The sequence below is a fragment of the Rhinolophus hipposideros genome (genome assembly GCF_964194185.1).
Source record: "Rhinolophus hipposideros genome assembly, chromosome: 5".
NCBI classification, from domain to species: Eukaryota; Metazoa; Chordata; class Mammalia; order Chiroptera; family Rhinolophidae; genus Rhinolophus; species Rhinolophus hipposideros.
Window position 1 is genome coordinate 39,962,842 of NC_138051.1, and position 22,731 is coordinate 39,985,572.

The window sequence follows — 22,731 nt, forward strand, 5'->3', positions numbered from 1 at the left end:
TACACAAAAGGAGAAAAAAAAAATGCATTTCTCTTAAAGGACTATCAGAACATTCACTGAACATTTCAGACTTCAGTATGTAGGCTACAAGTTTAGAAATTGAATCAGTTAGTACACTTGCAAACATTTAAATTAGAATAGCACAATTATTTTTAGCTTAATTGGTCATTTCCCTTCTGACTCATAAACTCTCAAAAGCCTCTAGTTTGTTCTGTAGCAGTTTAAAGCATGCCCTCTGCTCAGTTGTGGGGTTAGTGTTAAGTGGACTTCTAAGGCTCTTGCTTTTTTCCCCAACTCAGAATCCTGGCCGTGTGTCATGGCGTCATGTACAAGCAGCTCTCAGCCTGGATGCTCCATGGACTCCTCCTGGACCAGCACGAAGAGTTCTTTATCAAACAGGGTCCATCTTCGGGTAACGTCAGCGCCCAGCCAGAAGAAGATGAGGAGGACCTGGGCATTGGGGGACTGACAGGAAAGCAACTGAGAGAACTGCAGGACTTGGTGAGAGCACAGCAAGAAGCCTGGCATGTTCTGCCAGAAGTCAGAAAAGACGGCAGCCAAATGACCTTGTGGTCCTCCCTCATCCCTCCAAGTTCATCATAGCCTGGGCACCTTCCATAAACTCTTTAGATGTAAAACACTTGGCTCTATCTTAGCTTGATACTTAACTTAAACTTAAAACTTCACTTAATGTCAGTCAGGCTACAAAATAGAAAATATATTTGTGAGATTCCTTTTGTTTCCCAGTGTCTGCTTTTAAGAGGTTAATAAGTCTTGTCTGGGAAGGTAGTCTTGTAGCTACCCGGTAGTTTTTAAGTGCAGTTTGGAGTTTTGATTACACTCCCCAAAGTCTTATATTGTCCTTATTCATCCATCCATCCATTTTATCCTGTTACAACATCTTATTAAATGCCTGCTACGTGCCAGGCATTGTTCTAGGTGCCACGGGCTATGCAAATATAAATGTACATAAAATGTAGCAGGCCCTGTCCTTAAAGAGATTATAGTTCAGTGGAAAATAGAATAAATAAACAGTAACATTACATGTACTAAGTGCTTTGAAAAAAAGTAAATATGAGTGTTCTCGGAACATGGTCTTAGAGTAACTAGAGAAGGCTTTCCAGTGGAATATATGTTTAAATTGCAAAGAGTTTGGGGGGAGAGCTCAAGAAATGTTCCAGGAAGAGGGAGGGATGTGTGTGAAGTACAGAACCCATGAAGGACTTGGCTCATTTGGGGAACCATTCAATTGAAATAGTCAAGTAAAGACTGAAATACAGTGTAAGGGGCAGCGGAGGGGGTGGGGGAAGTGGCAATCAATGTTGAGCCTAAGCAGAGGTAAGATCATGAAAGCCCTTGTAAACAGTGGGAAGGAATTGGGACTTGAACCTGAAAAGAGCTGGGAGCCAGTGAAAAATTTTAGGCAAGACGGTAACACAGTCAGACTTTATGATAGATCACTCTGAATGCTGTGTGGGGGAATCAGTTTTTCTACAATCAGGATTAGTGGCAGGTAGGTCAGTTAGGAGAATGTTGGGGACACTTAAGTGAAAAATAATAGCACCTCAACCAAGGGTGGTAACAGTAAATATGGAGAATAAAGAGGCTTCAGAGAAATTTAGGAGGAAAAAGTAGGCCTTAGTGAGTGATTGGATATGGGTCCAGAGAGAAGAATCAGGGATGATAGCCAAATGTCGGCCTTCAGCAGCTTGGCCCTGAGTAGTGATGATAAGAAATGTGTATTGCTGGTATTGGGGGAAAGAAGATGGGTCTAATTTTCCACATGTTGAGTGAGGTACTTGTAAGAAGTGTCCACTGGGCTGAGCCTGGAGCTCACGAGAGCAACGTAGCTTAAAGGTAAAGGTTTAAGAATCATCAGCATATAGAAGTTTTTAATGTGGGGTCCGTGGGGAACTTCAGGAGGTTCTGTGAAATGTATGTTTGTGTATTTGTCAGGAAGGTCCATAGCTTTTATAATTATAGAGAGTCCCGTGATGTAAAAAGGGTTTAAAACATCCGTTACGGTGTGTGACGGAAGATGTGATTGTCTGTGAAGAGGGTGGAGAGTGAGCAGGAAAAGGTCTGGAATAAGTGCCCTGATGAACCCCAGCACTGAAGCCCGAATCGGAGGGTGAACAGCAGAGATCAAAGTCAGCATCACGCAGTCCGGGCTGGAGCAAGACACGGGTCAGGTCAAAAGCAGGTCACGGAAGGGGTGGAGTGGCTGAGTGACTGGGTGGTATTGGGGGCTTCACGGGCTGCATCGGTGGTTCTCAGACTTCAGTGTGGGTCAGAATTAGCTGGGGAACTTGTTAAAACACGGATTGCTGGGTCTCATCATCCAGATATTCTGTAGATCTGGGAAAGGGCTTGAAAATTTGCATTTCTCATAAGCTCCTGTGTGAGGCTGATGCTGACTCAGGAGCCACAGTGAGAACCACTTGGCTAAACAACTCAAGCTATAAAGAGCTGGGCAGAGCAGACATACGCAAGATAATAAAATCATAGACATGTAGACCTGGAAAAAAATAAAAACCAGGTTTTCCATACCTAAGGAAACTGAGTTCCACATCTAATGCACAAGTTTTCCACAGTAGTAAAGGCAGAGTGAGGACTCAAATCCTAATGTTAAATAAAACACTGTTATTTCCATCGTGCTCTCCTGCTGCCTGAAAATGGAATACATCTCTCTCTTTAACACTGGTAATTTAAGAATTATGCAACTTCAGATTTAAAGTCCCTGCTTCTAGAAAATGTAAATCACAGGTTGGGAGAGTTACTAGATTTCCCTTTTTTCATACATCATCTCTGATACGGATTATTTCCTTGACCAGCGCCTGATAGAGGAAGAGAACATGCTGGCACCATCTCTAAAGCAGTTTTCCCTGCGAGTGGAGATTCTGCCATCCTACATTCCCGTGAGGGTTGCTGAAAAAATCCTGTTTGTCGGAGAATCTGTCCAGATGTTTGAGAATCAAAATGTCAACCTGACTAGAAAAGGTAGGGCTCTTCTTGCCTAATGTACCCCATCCGCAAAGCCGCTCTCACTTGACATTGTATGGCCCCCAAAGCACGCCCGGTCACAGTGAGTGTATGTGTATGTGCTGAGATTTCAGCATCACCACGAAATGCGCCTGCACAGCGGGCAAAGGAGCCCCACCCCCGGAACTGGAGAAACCTTGCCTGTCCTGGTTGTTCTCTGCCTTCCTGTGACCGTGCCTTCCTGTTCTGCAGGCTCCATTTTGAAAAACCAGGAGGACACTTTTGCTGCAGAGCTGCATCGTCTCAAGCAGCAGCCGCTCTTCAGCCTGGTGGACTTTGAACAGGTGGTGGATGGTATTCGCAGCACCGTGGCTGAGGTTTGTCTTGCACAGTATAGTTTCTTAGCAAGAAAGTGGACCAGTTCCCCAGAAGTTGGATACTTTTCTTTCTTCTTGATGTGGTTACAACTTAGCTTGGAAGGGATTGTTTGAGAGAGAAGGAGGGCAAGAAGTGGGAAATGAAAGCATCCTCTCTGTTTTTAGTAATAGAGGCAGAACTGCCTTGGCCTTTTCACACCTCACAGGAGTTTGCTAGTTAGCTAGTTAGTTAATTAGCTAGTTGTATAAAGAGAGGTCTTGGTTTCATTTCAAACAGTCAGCATTGAGTCCATGTACATAGTCGGTAGTAACTCCAAGGGATTAACGGATTCCGACTAAACTTAGTGCCTTCGTATGTATATTTTAGAATGGCTTTATTATTCTTTCATTTATGAATGAGGAGGGCAGAACAAGTGTAATTTTTCCATTCCTATAAGTGAAAAAAATACTCAGAAAGCTAACTTGGCTGGTGTTGCACAGGACGTAACAAAGGTGCGGTTAGAAACAGGTCTTCTGACTCCTGACTCCGTATTAAGTGAATTGTGCTTCCTCCACCAACTTCAACTGTGACCGAAATTTTTCAAATGGGCGTTATGTTCTGTGGTTGATAATGAACTTTGGCTCCCAGATGTGTGAAATGAGATCTTTATAGTTAGTCAACTGTGTTGTTAACTATGTTAGCGGTTTTCAGCTCCAGCTGTGCATAGAATCACCTGGCAATCTTAACACTTGCACTTGCACCAAGTTCTTACCTCCAGAGCTTCCGACTCATAGGGCGGAGGGAGTAGGTGCTTGTATTTATTCCAGCCAACCACTAAACAAAGCTGCAGATGATTTGAAGCAGCCAGTGCACTAGGGTCAGTGTCTAGAACTGTCAAAAAGCTGAGCATCTAGTGTGCTCACGTTGGAAGCCCAGCAACCTATGATTTCCTTTTTTAGTCGCTGTCTCAAAAATTCCTAGACATTGGAGACAGAGTTGTGATGTAGATATAAAATATTAGACCTTAAGGGGACCTTGAGCTATCACTTGATTTGATTCTTTATGGGCAAGTAAATATCTAACCTACCTAGAATATACTTTCCTGTCCTCTCAAAATTTCAAGACACCGTCCTCTGTTCATAGCCAAGGCAGCTCTTATCTTAGGGGCTGGTGTCTTCAGTTCCTTGCATCTTATTTTATTGAATCTATTTCTGTTTTTTAATCATTTTTGTGATAACTCTTTGGAAAATATAATTAATGGAGGAAAGTAAAATTTCATTGAATAAGATATCAAAATTGTTTTTTTCTTGTGAAATTTTGAAATGCATTAATTGCTGGAAATTATATTTCCAGTTTATAAAAATGTTAGCCAAGGAATTGAAGCTCAGACTCTTTGAAGTACTTTAGAATTGTACCTAATAGACTGTTTTTGAAAAGTATTGTAACAATAACAGCTCATTGTAATGAAAAGAAATATCGTGTACCCAGAAGGCAAAGGGGCCATGTCTGCAAATACCCACCGTAGTCATCTCCTTAGAATCTTTCTCTCTTTTTTTAATTTTTAAAAAAACTGTACTATATGAATCTATTTATATAAAGTTCAAAAACAGAAATAATCTGGTGTTAGATGTCAGGATGTATTTGCTCTTGGTCAATGGAAAGGGCATGGGTGAGGCTGGCAGGGTGCTGGTTCTGTAGGTGTGCTTAATGGGTGAACATTCTTCAACCTGTAAACTTATGATTTGTGTACTTTTCTCTATATACATTAGTACTTCAACAAAAAGATTTTAAAAATTAACTCCTACACAATAATTTTCTTGTTTGAATTTGACCTTTAGTTGGTTACTGCTTATATAGAGAAACGGTGGTATTAATTTTTGGAGGTTAATCTTATGCTTGGCAACTTGTTGAAGTCTTTCTTTAGTTCTAATAGTTTGTTGACTAAGTAATGATTATATCATTTGTAAATAGTGTAAAAAACTTTTTACAACTTGCATTCAATAAAATATTGCTTTTTTTTCCTTGGTCTTGGCTAGGATCTCAAATACTGCATGAAATAGTTGGAGTGATAGTTTATATAAATTGTGTTAAACAGTAGACGTGATAATCGGCATCCTTGAATTTTTTTGGCTCTTAAAGATGATGCATCTGAAGTCTCTACTACTAAAATGTTTGCTTTAAGCTTTTGGCACATCAAGTTAAAAAAATTAACTTTTCTTTCTAGTTTATTATGAGTTTTTATCATAAATAGATGTTAAATTTTATCAATTGCTTTTTCTTTATCAATTAAGGTTCAGTTTTTTTGTTTGGGTTCTTTTTCTCCTTTAGTGTATTCATATGGTAAATCCCTGGTTGGATTTTCAGGTATTGAATCTTCTTGAGATAAACCATACTTACTTAAATGTGATGTTTTATGTTTTAATATACTGTTGGATTTGGTTAGCTAATACAGTATTTAGAATTTTTGCGTCTGCATTTACTAGTGAAATAAGACTATACTATTCTCTCCCTGTACTCTTATGTGGTTGTGGAATGAAGATTATATAAGCTTCATAACATGAGCTGTCACTCTTTTTCTATTTTTTAGAACAATTAATATAAAATTTGTGACTGAAAGCTTAAACTTACCTGAAAAATTATCTAAGCTAGGATTTTTTTTTTTTTAGTTTCTTTTTTTTTTTTTAATTGATTTTATTGGGGTGACAATTGTTAGTAAATTTACATAGATTTCAGGTGTACAATTCTGTATCACATCGTCTATAAATCCCATTGTGTGTTCACCACCCAGAGTCAGTTCTCCTTCCATCACCATATATTTGATCCCCTTTACCCTCATCACCCACTCCCCACCCCCTTACCCTCTGGTAACCACTAAATTATTGTCTGTGTCTATGAGTTTTTGTTTCTCATTTGTTTGTCTTGTTCTTTTTGGTTTATATACCACATATCAGTGAAATCATAGGGTTCTCTGCTTTTTCTGTCTGACTTATTTCACTTAGCATTATTCTCTCGAGATCCATCCATGTTGTCACAAATGCTCCTATATCATCTTTCCTTAACGCCGAATCGTATTCCATTGTGTATATGTACCACAACTTCTTTATCCATTCATCTATCGAAGGACATTTTGGTTGTTTCCATGTCTTGGCCACCGTAAACAAAGCTGCAATGAACATTGGAGTACACGTGTCTCTATAGAGAAATGCTTTTATATTTTTGGGGTAGATACCCAGGAGAGCGATTGCTGGGTCATATGGTAATTCTATTCGTAATTTCTTGAGGACCCTCCACACTGCCTTCCATAATGGCTGCAGCAGTCTGCATTCCCACCAACAGTGTATGAGAGTTCCTTTTTCTCCACAGCCTCTCCAACACTTGTTACTATTTGTTTTGTTGATGAAAGCCATTCTGACTGGGGTGAGGTGATATCTCATTGTGGTTTTCATTTGCATTTCTCTGATGATTAGCGATGTTGAGCATTTTTTCATATGTCTATTTGCCATTTGTATATCCTCTTTGGAGAAATGTCTCTTCAGGTCCTCTGTCCATTTTTCAATTGGGTTGTTTGTTTTTTTGTTGTTGAGTTTCATGAGTTCCTTGTATATTTTGGATATTAGCCCCTTATCAGAGGAACTGTTTGCAAAAATCTTCTCCCATTCAGTTGGTTGCCTCATTATTTTGTCAATAGTTTCTTTTGCTGTGCAGAAGCTTTTCAGTTTCATATAATCCCATTTGTTTATTTTAGTTTTTACTTCCATTGCCTTTGGAGTCAAATTCATAAAATGCTCTTTGAACCCAAGGTCCATAAGTTTAGTACCTATGTTTTCTTCAATGCAGTTTATTGTGTCAGGTCTTATGCTTAAGTCTTTGATCCATTTTGAATTAATTTTGGTACATGGTGACAGATAGCAGTCCAGTTTCATTCTTTTGCACGTAGCTATCCAATTCTGCCAGCACCATTTATTGAAGAGGCTGTCTTTCCTCCATTGTATGTTTTTAGCTTCTTTGTCAAAAATTATCTGTCCATATTTATGTGGTTTTATTTCTGGGTTCTCAATTCTATTCCATTGGTCTATGTGTCTGTTTTTCCGCCAATACCAAGCTGTTTTGATTATTGTAGCCCTGTAGTACAAGCAAAAATCAGGGAGTGTGATACCTCCAGTATTGTTCTTTTTTTTTAATATTGCTTTGGCTATTCGGGGTCTTTTGTGGTTCCAAACAAATCTGATGATTTTTTGTTCTATTTCTTTAAAAAATGCCATTGGGATTTTAATGGGGATTGCATTAAATCTGTATATGGCTTTGGGTAATATGGCCATTTTAACTATGTTGATTCTTCCAATCCATGAGCACGGAATGTCTTTCCATTTCTTTATGTCTTCTTCAATTTCTTTCAAAAATGTCTTATAGTTTTCAGCATATAAATCCTTCACATCCTTGGTTAAGTTTATTCCTAGGTATTTTATTCTTTTTGCTGCAATTGCAAAAGGAATTGTTTTTTCTATATCTTTTTCTGAGATTTCATTGTTGGTATATAGGAAAGCAATGGACTTTTGTACGTTGATTTTGTAGCCAGCAACTTTACTGTATTCATTGATTGTTTCTAATAGCTTTTTGGTGGAGTCTTTAGGGTTTTCTATATATAGCATCATGTCATCTGCAAAGAGTGACAATTTAACTTCTTCATTCCCAATTTGGATGCCTTTTATTTCTTTCTCTTGCCTGATAGCTCTGGTGAGGACTTCCAACACTGTGTTGAAAAGCAGAGGTGATAGGGGACAACCTTGTCGTGTTCCTGAACGTAGAGCAAAAGGCTTCAGCTTTTCACCATTAATTATGAGATTAGCTGAGGGCTTGTCGTATATGGCCTTTATTATGTTGAGGTATTTTCCTTCTATACCAATTTTAGTAAGTGTTTTAATCATAAATGGATGTTGTATCTTATCAAATGCTTTTTCTGCATCAATTGATAGAATCATATAATTTTTGTCCTTTATTTTGTTTATGTGATGTATCACATTGATGGATTTGCGAATGTTGAAACATCCTTGTGCCCTGGGGATGAACCCCACTTGGTCGTGATGAATAATCTTTTTAATGCATTGTTGTATTCGATTTGCTAGAATTTTGTTTAGGATTTTAGCATCTGTATTCATCAGAGATATAGGTCTGTAGTTTTCTTTTTTTGTGTTGTCCTTACCAGGTTTTGGTATCAGGGTAATGTTGGCCTCATAAAATGAGTTAGGGAGTACTGACTCTTCTTCAATTTTTTGGAAGAGTTTGAGCAGGATTGGTATTAGATCCTCTTTGAAGGTTTGGTAGAATTCACTGGTGAAGCCATCTGGTCCAGGACTTTTGATTTTGGGAAGGTTTTTGATGACTGATTCAATTTCGTTACTGGTGATCGGCCTGTTAAGATTTTCCAGTTCTTCATGATTCAGCCTTGGAAGGCTATATGTTTCTAAGAACTTGTCCATTTCTTCTAAGTTATTGAATTTGGTGGCATATAGTCCTTCATAGTATTCTTGGATAATCCTTTGTATTTCTGTGGTGTCCGTGATAACTTCCCCTTTTTCATTTCTGATTTTGTTAATTAGTGTCTTCTCTCTTTTTATCTTAGTGAGTCTAGCCAAGGGTTTGTCGATTTTGTTAATCTTTTCAAAGAACCACTAAGCTAGGATTTTTTAGAGGGGTAAATCTTCACCAATTCGACATATTTAAAACCTTATTAATCTAGTCAAGACATTAATTTCTTATACCAATTTTGTTATTTTCTACTTTTCTAGGAACTGACCATTTCATCTAGATTTCATTTTTTAAAAATCTCTGCTTCTCTGTAGCTATTTATTTTGTATTTATCTCAGTCTTTTTTATTATTTAATATTAATCTTTTCAAAGAGACAGCTTTTTAAATTAATTTTCTTTGTAGTTTTCTCTTTCATTGATACCTGCCTTTTTTTTCTTTTTGTTTCTTTGAATTTTCTGTTACTTTCTTCCAGTTTCATATGGTGAAGCGTGACTCTTCTATTTTTAATCTTTATTTCCTAGGAAATACATGTATATATAACTTAATGCTTTAACTGTGTCCCACAAGTTTTTGGCATATGTAGTGTTTTCATTATCATTCTGGTCTAAGTAATTCTTAATTTTCTGTATGACTTTCTTTTTAACACACGGAATTTACTGTTCTTATTTTACTGCAATATAGTTGGAGAACAAAGTCTGTATATTGGTCCTTTCATATTTATTGAGGCTTCCTTTATGAACTAATATCGGGTCTGTTTATTTTTAATTGCTCTCCATGTGCCCAGAGAATGTATATTCTGTATTGAGTCTAGGGTTCTATGCATGTTCTCATTCCTCATTTTTAGGTTATATGTTAGAGATGTGTGTGTTACAATGAATGTGTACTTATTGTTTTTCCTTTTATGTGTAATGTCATCTTTATCACGTATGATGTATATTTATATATGTTTTTACTTAAATTGTTTTATTAGTTATTAAGATCACTTCAGTTTTCTTTCACATTTACCTAATATACTCGTATTTTCTTTTTTGATATTTGATGTAGTAAATTCATATTTAAATTTTTAATTTTTTTATTGAGACTTCACATAACCTTTGAGCCATTTAAAAATAGTATATGATTCAGTGGTTTTATAGTATATTCACAATGTTGTGTAACCATCACCACTAACTAATTTCAGAACATTTCCATTTCATAATTTTTTTTACTGTTAAATTACCCTTTCATTCCTGGGATTAGCTCATCTTGGTTATGGTTTATATTCTCTTTTTCAATACATTGCTAGATTTGTACAAAACCATTTTTTACAGAAGTTTTCATTGTAATGAAATTTTGTCCCTATTTTGTTGGTTTTTTTCACAGCATCTCTGGAAGCTGATGGTAGAAGAGTCAGATTTACTGGGTCAGCTGAAGGTAATAGTTTAGCTGTTCTATTAACTCTTAAAATGATGCTGGTGGGCAATGATTTCATTCTTTAGCTTCTCCCGAGAGAGCACTGGTTGCCTGTACCCAGAGTTCTAGAATGGACTCATATGTCCTTGGCCGAATGGGCCAACTCCACCTAATATTACAAATTTATTACAGTACAATACAAAGCTTTGGGTATTTACTTTCTTCTGGCATAATTGTATTTTTACTGAATAAATGATACCAAAGACACAGCAGTCATCCTGCCATGAGGCATTGCCAAGTGTGCGCCTCTGAAATGCCAAAAGCCTATATCTTTTTGTAGGTTGACTCAAGCTGATGAGATTTGGAAATTAATGTCTAATTCCAGTAGGACAGTGAGGTACTCCCACTGGAGTACCAAATTGTAAACTGAAATTCTTTCTGCAGATCATTAAAGACTTTTACCTTCTGGGACGTGGAGAACTGTTTCAGGCCTTCATTGACACAGCTCAACACATGTTAAAAACACCACCCACTGCAGTAACCGAACATGGTAATTGCCCTGTGGGCCAGAGAATTAGCAGCTTACGAAGTTGTAGGGTATTTCTTGGCTGCTGCTGAACCATTTAGGCCTGTTCCACATCAGAGCAGACTGGTGAGTTACAGAGCAGTGTTTCCAAGGATGGGAGGCCTTCGGCTTCACAGTGAGGTCACTGGGAGCAGTGGCTCATGACCCTTTCTGGAAGAGCTGGTACAGGCCTTCACACCAGGTATTTTATCTCATCAGATGATAGCCATGTAGTCCTGAGGGGACATATCGGGACTTATTGCCACCTCTTACTGCATTAACACTCTTAAGGTTGTGATGATGGAAACCTAACCTGAACTGACCTAGGTAGAAAAAGGGAATGTATTTGCTATTGTATCTATAACTTCAATGGGACAGGGTATAGCTGGGCCTCAGAACTGAAACTAGGGACTTGAATACTGCTGGGATTCTCTGTCTTACGGTATCTAGTCTCTGATTCTTGTACACCCCTTGATGGCCTTGCAGTCCCAGCTGGAAGCATGGCCAATAGCTCCTAGGAATACCCCTCGCAGCGTCTCCTGGAGGAACCAAACCGGTCTCTCCGATAGCAAGTTAAAGGATTCCAGGGAAAGGTTTTGATTAGCCAGCCTGGATCCCTATCCCTGTAGCAAAGAGGTCAGACATTAAGATACGCCTATGTCAGCCAAGTGTCTCCCTTGACCAGTGGGAATAATCATTCCCATACAGACTACACGAAGAAAGTTGGGTCAAAAAACCCCACAGAAAATGGAGGGGGGGGGAAAGCTGGAGTTACTGTTTTTCTATCTCTATAAAACAATGTATGTCCACTGTGCTTGCATAGGACATTTTTGGCTGCAGACATCAGAAAACTCAATTCAAAATACCTTAAACAAAGGGGGGGAAAGAATTTATTGATTCTCATAACTGAAAAGGTCAGAAGTATGATGGCTTTAGGCAGTTTGATCCAGTGGCCCACATGACACCTTCAGGACTTGGTATGGCTCCATCTTTCACCTCTGCCTTTCTTCTCAGGCCTGTTGCATAGTAGCAAGATGGTGTGCAGTGAATCTCACATCCTACTAAGTGCCTGTTTATCTCTAAAAAAAACAAAAAGTGCTGCACTCTTTCAGAGTCTGGTAAGAGCCTCTGGAATCGCCTGGCTGGAGTCACATTCACATCCCTAGGCAGTGTAACAAGGTAGAGTCTTACATTCCATGTGCTCATGCCTGGGTCCCCTGCCCACCCAGCCCTCGGATCAGGTAGCGTCAGCCTCACTGGAACTACACGGATTGTACTGGGCAGGGGTGATTCTCCAGGGAAACTCAGGGTGCTGTTACCAGCAAGCGGAGGAGGAAGGCAGGCTAGTCAGGCAAAAGCAACCAGTCTACTCCGTTGCTCTCTTAGTGTGAGGGAGGCTGGGGGAGGTGGAAAGCCCGAGTCCAGGTTTGTTACCCAGGCATTCTTGGCAGCCCACGTGTTCCTTCTTGCAGATGTGAATGTGGCCTTCCAACAGTCAGCACACAAAGTGTTGTTAGACGACGACAACCTCCTCCCGCTGTTGCACTTGACAATTGAGTACCATGGAAAGGAGCATAAAGGTTTGCCATTCTTTCTTGCATCTTTCTGTTCCTACTCGTCAGCATCTGTTCTCCTTCCTCGGCTTCCATCCACCTCCACAGAGACCTTAGAAATCACCTAGTCCAGTGCCCTAATTTTAAACAGGAGGGAGTCCAGAGAGGCCGGGACGCCTAGGCCGAGATTTCAGTTTTTGTTGTGCTGCTGAAATGGTCTCTGTTTATCTCAAGCCACCAGACTTGAAGGCTGAAAAAAGAATCTCTAAGAGTCAAGAACCTCACGTAGATGTTTTCTTGCCTCTGCAAGTCCCCTTTATGTCCCCTCTGTGCTTCTGACACTGCAGGCTCGAGTGCGCACTCATTTCCTGAATGCTGTTCACCTGTTGAATCTCTGGTTCTAGATTAGCGAAACCTAACGTAGACTCCTCCCTTCTCTTCTTAACAGATGCTGCTCAAGCCAGAGAAGGGCCGTCTCGGGAGACTTCTCCCCGGGAAGCCCCTGCGTCTGGCTGGGCAGCCCTGGGTCTTTCCTACAAAGTGCAGTGGCCACTGCATATTCTCTTCACCCCCGCTGTCCTGGAAAAGTGAGTATTTGAGTTTCTCACAGGTAAATAAGACCCACCTTACTTCCAAGGGAAGAAATGACCAGGAATAGAACTCCTGGGAGCATGATAGCCACCCAGCTAGTTAACTGTCTGTAAATCAGAGGGTTCAGACTCCGATGTCTTGGGGGGGCTGGACAGAAAACATTACAGAGTGAAGCTGCAGACGTGAGACAGTAGGGAGTGGTAGACACTGGATTGAACGGAACCCTTAAAACCATCAGTTTTCTTCCTTTTTAATGGCAAAATAACAAGCAGTTTACAGGCTGCCAGTTTGTGACTGCTGGGACCTGCCGTCTCAGGCATCACGTTGAGTTTGGCCCCTGATAATTCCATCAGACTGACAAGATTCCTCCCTAACTTGTTCTTTACATGGGAACCCTTTCCAAGCCCACGTGTTTGCTGTGGACTTTAGTCACTGGGGAGAATACTTTCTCCCCAGGGAGAGGCAATGGGGACGGCCACGCTGGGTGGGGGTGGAATAAAGGAGCGGGACCAGGGGGGTAGGAGACTCGGATCAGCCCTGGTCTTTATCCTGACAGCCTGGCAAGTGCTGTTGCTTGGCCGTCAGGACCTTATGTCCCCAAACCAGAGAGGAACTCGAGTTCTAGGGAAAGGCAGTGGGAGAAACATACTGGCTGGTGGTAGCCTCTGAACCCCATCCCCAGCCTTTTTAGGAATTTCCCAAACCTATTACAGGTTCCGGCACTGGGCCCTGGCCTGGCTGGACAATGGAAGCTCCCCTGCTCAGGCTAGAGAAGTGGAGAAAAGGAAACAAATGAACAAAGGGCCACTCTTCATCCTCCCTCTTCCTGTTCACAACCCTGTCTATTTTGGGGGAGTAGAGAAGTGTAAGGTGTGAGAGAGTAGGCATAAACTGGAAAAGACAAGGTTGGTTTGGGGGGAAGATTCCGTGCCAGGTTCCTAGCCCACAGCCCACCTAAGTAAGCTGCACGGACCTTGTCCGGGGCGCCTCCTCAGCTCCCAGCACCCCCAGCCCAGCAGTCCACTCAGCTCCTCACTTGAGACACTCCTAACACCCTTAAAGAAATCACACTATTTTGTTAACTTTCTATTATGAAAATTTCCAAGTACAAACAAAAGTATGGATTGTAATGAACTCCCATGTACACATTATCCAGCTTTAGTAACCATCAGTATTATGGTACTGGTTTCATCTTTCTTTTTGCTAGAGCTTTATAAAGCAATCCCAGGTATATCATTTCACTCCAGCACTATGCAGTGCAAAAAAGACATATTTTTAACACAACTACAATGTCATTATCACATCCCAAAAAATTATCTGACATCCAGTCCACGTTAAATTTCTCCAATTATCTAAAAAGATGTCTTTATGGTTGGGTTGATTCACATCAGAAGCCAAACAAGGTGTAGTATTTTCAGTATATTGTTCCATTAGAAATAGATAATTTTTAAAACCAGATGGAATCGGACTGCCCTCTGCGTGCCTGCCTAAGAGCAAGTCAACATGTCCAGTTCCACCGGGAAGCAGCTGCTCGTCCCACGTCTTCTCCGTTCAGGCCTCAGCATCAGGCAGTGGGCCTGAGCTCACTGCCAGGGGATCGCAGTGAGAGGCGCCCTTGATTTTCCCTCCTGTGGGCTCCAGGCACAGGATCCGATTCACCAAAAGCCTTAACACATTCTTACTGGTCCTCGCAAGGCCTGCTTCCTACACGCACTCGCAGTAAAAGCACTTCCCAGCACAAAACCTAGAACACTGACAGCAATGTCATCTGCCTGTGTGGTCCTCCCCGTCCTGCCCCCTGCCTCCCACATCCCAAACTGACCGCTATCCTAAATTCCATGTTTTCTGTGTATTTGCACAAAGTATATATTTTTTCTATTTAGTTGTTTTGAGCACTATAAAAAGGTACTGGGGTGGCCGGTTGGCTCAGTCAGCGCGGTGCTCTTAACACCAAGGCTGCCAATTCGACCCCCACATGGGCCACTGTGAGCTGCGCCCTCCGCAACTAGATTGAAACAACTACTTGACTTGGCGCTGATGCGTCCTGGAAAAACACACTTAAAATAACAGTTAAAAAAAATTGTAAGCTAAAAAAAAAAAAGTATTGGGCTATATGTAATCTTTTGAGATTTACCTTTTTTATTCAAAATCCTCCTACTAGCAGTCATTTTGTCCAGCTGAAGTTCATTCATTTTGATGGCTATGTAATAGTCCATCATCTAAATAACCCAGTTTGTCTACATCTCTACCCTGCCCTTTTGGGGAGGGCGGGTGAGTCCCAGGGTCTGCCATGCAGGTGGGCATGGGGAGTGAAGTTTCCGTCTTACGCAGCGCGCTGTTTCTGTCCCAGGTACAATGTCGTTTTCAAGTACTTACTGAGTGTGCGCCGGGTGCAAGCGGAGCTGCAGCACTGCTGGGCCCTGCAGATGCAGCGCAAGCACCTCAAGTCCAACCAGACCGATGCGGTCAAGTGGCGCCTGAGAAACCACATGGCGTTCCTGGTGGATAATCTCCAGTACTACCTCCAGGTCTGTGCCGCGGGAGGAGCAGGAGGGAGGAAGGTGGCAGGCGTTACTGAAGAGGGGCTGCAGTTCTGCATTTGCTGAAACTTTGAGGTTTGAGAAAATTCACAGATTATACAGTGTTTCCCTGAAAATAAGACCTAACCGGACAATCAGCTCTAATGCGTCTTTTGGAGCAAAAATTAATGTAAGACCCAGTATTATGTATTAATTATATGACCCGGTCTTATAGTAAAGTAAGACTAGGTCTTACAATTTTTGCTCCAAAAGACGCATTAGAGCTGATTGTCCGGCTAGGTCTTATTTTCGGGGAAACACGGCATCACTAGGCATGTTTCTTGGGGGCATTTAAGAGAAAAGTGAAAATAAATGAAGGAGAATGAGTTAGGGTCCTTATCAGCACCGCAGTATTTAATTATTGTTGATTTGACTATTACTTCTATAGTTTGCTGTAACTTCTGGAATCCTATAGGACTTAACCAGGTCAGTCAGGAGGGGACATGGCATGAGGGGACTGGGTTGGGGCGGGCGGTGGGGTGGGGGCAATCTGCCCAGACTTTGGAGGCTGCTAGGAATTAGGCAAATAACTTTCTATAAGGCGAGGCAACGCAAGGGTGCTTTGGTCAGCTGGCAAGTAGTTTGGATAGGAGGAAGGTAAGTGGGACAGAGAATTTCTGTGGTCCTGTCAGACACTGCGAGTCCTCGGGTGCTTAGAATACGCAAGGTGCTGAAATTATTTGTGTAACTGTCTGTCAGGTAGACGTGCTGGAATCTCAGTTCTCACAGCTGCTTCATCAAATCAATTCCACCCGAGACTTTGAAAGCATCCGACTGGCTCACGACCACTTCCTGAGCAACTTGCTGGCTCAGTCCTTTATCTTGTTGAAACCTGTAAGTATGACTGCTTGGTTTCCTCAGGCTGCTTCAAACCTGACTGTTCCCTTGGGCACTTTGAGTTACCAGGATGGGGAACTATCATTAAGCAATTGTTCCATCTCCATTTTTAAACATTTTTCACAACTTATAAAGCAAAACTAAAAGAGAATGTTAAAAGGGAACCTAAGTATCTTTTGAGTTCCGAAATACAGGATGCGATGAGCAGCTGTCGATGAAAAAATATGTGCTCAGAAGGAAGGATTTCAAGTACTTTTAGAGTTTTCTGACACCATAGAGAGACCAATGAAAAGTGTAGTTTACTTTCCTAAAAGTCTTTTGGGTCAGGATCAACCACTTATTTGAAAGTTGGAGCAGTGTCCCCGTGCGTGCTCGTGTGTACGTATGTGTGTGCGTATGTTTCCTTCAGGGAAGTTATCTGATCCTCAAACTTGGATCCACATGGGAATTACCTGGGAGCTTAAAGAAATCTAGGACCCAGAGCACTTGAGTCCCTGGAGTGGGATCCAGGCACCAGAATTCACAAGCTGATTCCAATTCCAGGCTAAAACACAGAGGTTGAAATGACCCCTTGTAGTTTCTACTGTGACGGTTACACTTGATCTCTGACGTGAGCTGGTTGTTATTCCCATTGTGCTGCATCACGAGCACTACAGACTTTTATTCTGGTTTGGGGAGCTGATCTTCTTGCTTCACTAAAGGAGAGTTTTATCAAAGCCACTCCAAGAACCACTGTGACAGGTAGACTGTATGGCGTGAGTGCATCCTTGGGGAAAAGCAGAATCTCAGAGCAGATGGTCATCACGAAATATTTATTGAGTGCTTACTGTATGCAAGGCACTGGGGATACAGAGAGGTATAAGTCATGGCTCTGCCCTTAAGGAGCTCACAATCTAGTTGGAGAAACAGGACATACACACATACACAGATCAGTAACAACACAGATGGTCTGAACAAATGCCAAGTGAACAGTACAGATACTACAGAAGGATCGGAGCACTAGGCTACGTGGGGAAGGTCGTGCTCCACTGAGGGAGTGGGACCTGGTGTGAGGCAGGAGAGCATCCGCACAGGGAGCAACACAGAGCAAAGCTCAAGGCAGGAGCACACTCGGTGGGACCAAGAAACAAGGACTAGTTTAGTTTAATGTCGCGAGAGTAGGAGTGACTAAGAGAATGAAAGCATCTCTGCCAGGAAGGGAGGACTTTATTTTACACTTGCTGCATTTTAAGGGGTTGGCAGGACTTGCACAGGGCATTCCTCTCCTGAGGTCAGATGTGGGAACGTGAGAGTCCCTAAGTTAGCTCTTAGATTATTTTCCCAAATCTTTAACTTCACAGATCTTCCTTCTCTTCTAATGCCAACTCTATTTCCTGGGTAGGTGTTTCACTGCCTAAATGAAATCCTAGATCTGTGTCACAGCTTCTGCTCGCTAGTCAGTCAGAACCTGGGCCCGCTGGATGAACGTGGGGCCGCCCAGCTGGGCATCCTGGTGAAGGTGAGTGGGCCCGGCCGCTGGCCATAGGCAGCCCTGTCCCCAGGATAGCGGTGGTTTTGCCCATGGGAACCAGGAGCTTTCCCTCTGAGGCAATAAAGCATCTCCCCAATACATACACACAGAAATAACAAGACGCAAATTTAAAATGTTGGTATCAGTTGATTTTGAAGCAGATAATTACGTGTCTCCTCTGGTTTCAAAAATAGTTCAGCCCTGAACAGATTCTCAGTCCAGCAAAATGCACTGGCTTTGCTCTCACTGTCTCATATCCAACCTCCTTACTTCCTTGAACTATCGCATTTCAAAAATTATAATTATCTGTAACAAAACCACACAGGCTTCCCCAAACCCAGTACACGCCAGGTTTGAAATTGGCCGCTAAATTCCTACTGAGAATGAGAAGACGTTCATAAGAAGTCCTGTGTTCTATGGACTCAAGAAGTCATTTTAGGAGTTCACAGAAATGGGAATGTTGGGGGGCCGGGTGGTGCTGCAAAATTTTGAACAAGGCTTTTCCCCAGGAAGGCCCCCTGCCTGCCCCCCCACACCCCCCACACACATGGACCCGGGATGAGTCTGAGGATGACAGACCGTTTGAGTCCTTCTCTCTGCAGGGCTTTAGCCGCCAGTCTTCACTCCTATTCAAGATTTTGTCCAGTGTTCGGAATCATCAGATCAACTCGGACTTGGCACAACTACTGTTACGACTAGATTATAACAAATACTACACCCAGGCTGGTGGAACTCTGGGCAGGTACGAACAACCCGTGGGGAACTCACTGGACTATGTGTGTGTGGCTTTTAAAAACGAATTGTAGAATTCCAGTGCTGGAAGCAAACTTGAGTTATCATCTAGTCTAAATACCATAAACAAGGAAACAAAGATTCAGAGAGATAAAGGGCTGTGTCTGATCATCTTTAATAATTTTAATGCATTATTTTCCAGTAAAAGTAATACTAAACTCCTGAGGCTGAGATGGGTTTTAGGGTCTTGGCTAGGTTGTGTATGTTGGCTCTGCTGGGAAGCGGCTTGGCTTCAGTTCCCAGCTGGGACATTAATTAGCCGTGGCTACAGCTTCCATGTCTGAAAGGGGGGACCACCCCTCCTAACACTACATTTTTTTTACCTAATAGAGAGATTCAGTGATTGTTAGCTTATCTCAGAGGTCTGTCCAACTCAAAAACAGCACTTTATTGTTCTTCCTCCTTTCTCTGAAATGTGCTCAAGCAGATTTTTCCTAAGTGATTATAGCAGGAGAATCAAAGAAACTTTGAGTTTTAGGGGGACATTATCTAGATTAGAGGGTGCCCTGATTCATATTTTTTTGAAGAAAATCTTGGGAAAGCCTATTTGATAAGGCTGTTTTTCTTCTGTAGCTTCGGGATGTGAAAATTTCAGGCTCACAAACTGAAGTAGCAGTCTTATCCCACCACGTTCCGTCTTGAACAGAAGACTCAACAGCAAACGGGATTCTCTGGCCACTCACCGAATGTCTGCAACTGACTGAGAGGACTCTGACTTTTCTCCTAGAAGCGATCCACGGGTACAAGTCCTTCCCCTCGTTCCCATATGGAAGGGTTTGCTCCCCCCAATCTTAGGGAAGTTCTGAACTCACCCACAAAAGAGAACATGTAGCATCAGCTCTCCCTCTGTGGACCATGCAAGATCTCAAATGTACACTGAGAACATTTAGCAGATAAGTTCACTTACTGAGCACCTACTATGTGCCTAGGTACTATTCAAGCTGTGAGAGACACAGAAGTAATATAGATCAGAAGTTAAATATTTTGTAGGTCATGTGAAAAAGGAATTATATTTATAAATAGATCAACTGCTGGATGTTACCACTGAGCAAGAAAGGCACCAGATAGGGTAGGCTTCCCCTCACCCCACAGACTTTTTCTCCTTCAGAAAACTGAAATTGAGAATGTCCCATCCTTAAGGATCTTCAAAAAGGAATTTGAAGAATTTTACCAATAAGTTCTAATTATTGCAGACTGGCGAAAGGGCAATTCTAGTTACTAACAATGTATTTAAAGTATTTTTTTAACAAAGTAGAAAGGCCCTTAAGAAAACAAACTGAAATAAAATTAGTAGCTGTCAAATACTGAAAACTACAGGTCTAATTATCCTACCTTAGAAAAGCCCCAGGAGTTGAGGTTCTCCTAATCTGGCCCAACTATCACTGGTAATGACTAATGTTCGTATCAGTGTGAACCAAGATAAATATTCATTGAACTTTCTCCGAACAAAAAAAGACTTGAGCATTCTGGCCTCAGTTTGTAGCCATTCAATCTGGTCCTCATGCCTACATCTTACACCACATACTACACACACCCTTATTTCCTGCAACTGTCAGCTAAAAACGACCCCTTTCACTGCAGAGGTTAGCAAACCATTGCCTGCCACTTGTTTTTGTAAATAAAGCTTTACTGGAACAGAGCCACTCTTGTTCATTTACCTATTGTCTGTGGTTGCTTTCATGCCATCGTGGGAAAGGTGAGTAGTTGTGACACACTAAATGACCCACAAAGCCTAAAATATTTACTATTTGGCAGAAAAAAAATTTGACCCCTGTTCTAAAGAAAGAGAACAACAGGGATGACGCTAGGGGTGGGTTAGGGGAGGAACAGCTTATAGCATTCGTGACAATAACAGTAACAACATTCTGTACCTGGGACTAGAGTCTCTAGCCTCCATGTGTTATCACTGCATTTCTCATGTTAATCCTTGCACGAAGCCATCCCATCAAGCTTACAGTCACTGCCCATTCACAGCAAGTGGTCCTTTGCCTGTTAGCTCTGAAAGTACAGTATCCACAGGTCAGTTTAGTAAGCTTAACTCTATAAAGAGATTGTTTTTTAATTGCCAGGAAACTTAGAGCTGTGCTGAATTTCATTCAACTTTTGGCACAACTTTTAATCTGGGCCTACTGTAAAATCAGGTTTTTAGTATTGAATTTTAGACAGCCCAGGATAATCTTTTGACAATGATGCCACAGAAAACTAACATTCACTCCTTGTTATTTTCCTTGGCTAGCTGTCCTCCTAGTGAACAAGCCTACTGAAAACTGCAGAGAAGGTACTATGTTTGTCTTGCTACTTGTTCTGAGACTAAGCTCAAAGAAGTGGATGAAGAAATCCCAGTTACTACAACCAAAGAGATTCAACATTTATTTTATCATAAAAGTCCAGCAAATAAAACTATATACAAGATCCATGCAAGGAATCCAGTTACACACAAGACACATTTAAAACCTCGTTAAAACACAATCTCCACAACAGCAAGGAATAAAACGGGTAAGAACAAGTATCCTTAGTGAGAAATATAATCATGTTTATATTTTGGATGCTGCTTGAATCCAACTCTGTCCCCAACAATGAGGCACTGGATCACCCACTCTTGTGACACGACAGGCAGCTGCAATGCTTCGGCACACTTCAGCACCGAGGCGGGGCACGAGGGGTCCGTCACCACCACGTCAAATACCCCTAAAGCAATATCTGCAGGAAGCAGGGAAGGTTTGAATAAGGCAAGGAGACTCAGTGTAACCCTCCATTAAAAAGCCAGATGTGACTTCTAACCAGTACATCCCACTCTGCCCAACCTAAAGCCCTTTATGTCAAACACAGTACACTGCTGATCACAACCAGATGTGAGAAGTTGTCACGAAATGCTGCCTCGTAGAAGTGTTTTTAGCAAATACACCAGCAGAAGCATTCATAGCCCAGCGCTTTACTCATGTTGGCTACCTCTTAAAGATGGTACTTTTCTTCTCTTAGAAAGACGGATAACTTAACCTATAACCAGGACTAAGGCTTAGACCACAAGCCTAACAGCTGTGGGTTTAAGGAGCAACAAGACACACATTTTGCAGGTACCTTTGTTATGGGCACTTGAATGGTGCTGCTTCACGGAGGCTGCCCCTCCAGTCATGAGGATCTCAGACCAGAGCTCCAGGAAGTTCTGCTGTTGGTCTGATACCAAGAGTACCTTCAGGTTCTGGAAAGGGTTTTCACGGGGTTGCCTATGAAGGAGTCAGAGAGACAGCACCTTGGAATTGGAAGGGACCTTAGCATGACAGTAATATCCAACAACAGCCCTTCTACCAAGGGACCCAGTACATCTGAATGCTTTCAAAAGTCCTGCTCCACCCCCTGCCCCTTTTTCTGAGAATGATGTGTGACCTAAAACACCCCTTCTGATTTCCATGTTTGTTTTGGGGCCGAGAATGAGCCAAATAATGCTCCTGAGCCTGTATTTTTAAATTCTTTCCTTAAAACTTAGTCCCCTAGCCATGTAGGTTGAGAATATTCAACCTACGTGAAAATGTTCGCACATTTTCAAAAGGTCTCTTAAACCAGTGTAACCTAGGGAAATAAACTAGGTGAACTACTAAAATAATCTGAAACCCATTCAAGTTTATAATTTGTGTATCATACACTCATTCATTTTTAGAAATACAGACTCACCTAGATTCTCCCCTTTCAAAAGCTTCCTGTCTTCCTTCCTACCGTTCTAGATGGGCTTGGCTCTTAAGTACTCACCAATCCAGAATTCTTTGCTCCTCAAGGCTATACCCAGCTGGCAGCAGATAATTGCGGTAATTCTGGAGCTGGTTGGCATGGCAACTGTCATGGACCCAGACATGAGACACACAAGGGATCCCACTGGCAAGGCACAGGAAGTATTTCCGGGTTCGACAATGCTGATCTGCAATCAGGAGACACTGGTAGGCCGTGTTACACTGGAAGAAAAGGAACAGAAGCTGTGGGCCTAGTGACGTCTATGGAAAGCCCCTAAATAGCAGCCCTAATGGGTCATAGAGAACAGATTTGAACACTTCCAA

The 22,731-nt window shown here is 41.8% G+C and overlaps 2 protein-coding genes across 6 annotated transcripts in view; one reads left to right on the top strand and one right to left on the bottom strand.

Moving 5' to 3' along the window:
- Positions 1-21,194, top strand: part of TUBGCP4 (tubulin gamma complex component 4) — a 33,500-nt gene extending 12,306 nt beyond the window's left edge. Inside the window, exons 7-19 of one of the 3 annotated variants that reach the window (XR_013993400.1) lie at positions 300-501; positions 2,835-3,000; positions 3,235-3,359; positions 10,229-10,279; positions 10,703-10,808; positions 12,296-12,403; positions 12,825-12,963; positions 15,318-15,495; positions 16,246-16,380; positions 17,765-17,881; positions 18,496-18,635; positions 19,259-19,425; positions 20,922-21,194. Coding sequence is in view for 2 of the 3 variants with exons in the window: in XM_081049257.1 (XP_080905383.1) it covers positions 300-501; positions 2,835-3,000; positions 3,235-3,359; positions 10,229-10,279; positions 10,703-10,808; positions 12,296-12,403; positions 12,825-12,963; positions 15,318-15,495; positions 16,246-16,380; positions 17,765-17,881; positions 18,496-18,699 (1,531 nt within the window). In the remaining variant the exon portion in view is untranslated. Of the gene's footprint in view, positions 1-299; positions 502-2,834; positions 3,001-3,234; positions 3,360-10,228; positions 10,280-10,702; positions 10,809-12,295; positions 12,404-12,824; positions 12,964-15,317; positions 15,496-16,245; positions 16,381-17,764; positions 17,882-18,495; positions 18,835-19,258; positions 20,343-20,921 lie in introns of those variants that run through there. The other 2 variants (XM_081049258.1, XM_081049257.1) reach the window with 2 other exon arrangements.
- Positions 21,043-22,731, bottom strand: part of TP53BP1 (tumor protein p53 binding protein 1) — a 70,852-nt gene continuing 69,163 nt past the window's right edge. For all 3 annotated transcript variants that reach the window (XM_081049255.1, XM_081049256.1, XM_081049254.1), the window contains 3 exons: positions 22,430-22,629; positions 21,764-21,909; positions 21,043-21,385 (listed from right to left, as the gene is read on the bottom strand). In XM_081049255.1, the coding sequence (XP_080905381.1) occupies positions 21,198-21,385; positions 21,764-21,909; positions 22,430-22,629 (534 nt within the window). In that variant the 3' untranslated portion in view covers positions 21,043-21,197. The remainder of the gene's footprint in view (positions 21,386-21,763; positions 21,910-22,429; positions 22,630-22,731) is intronic.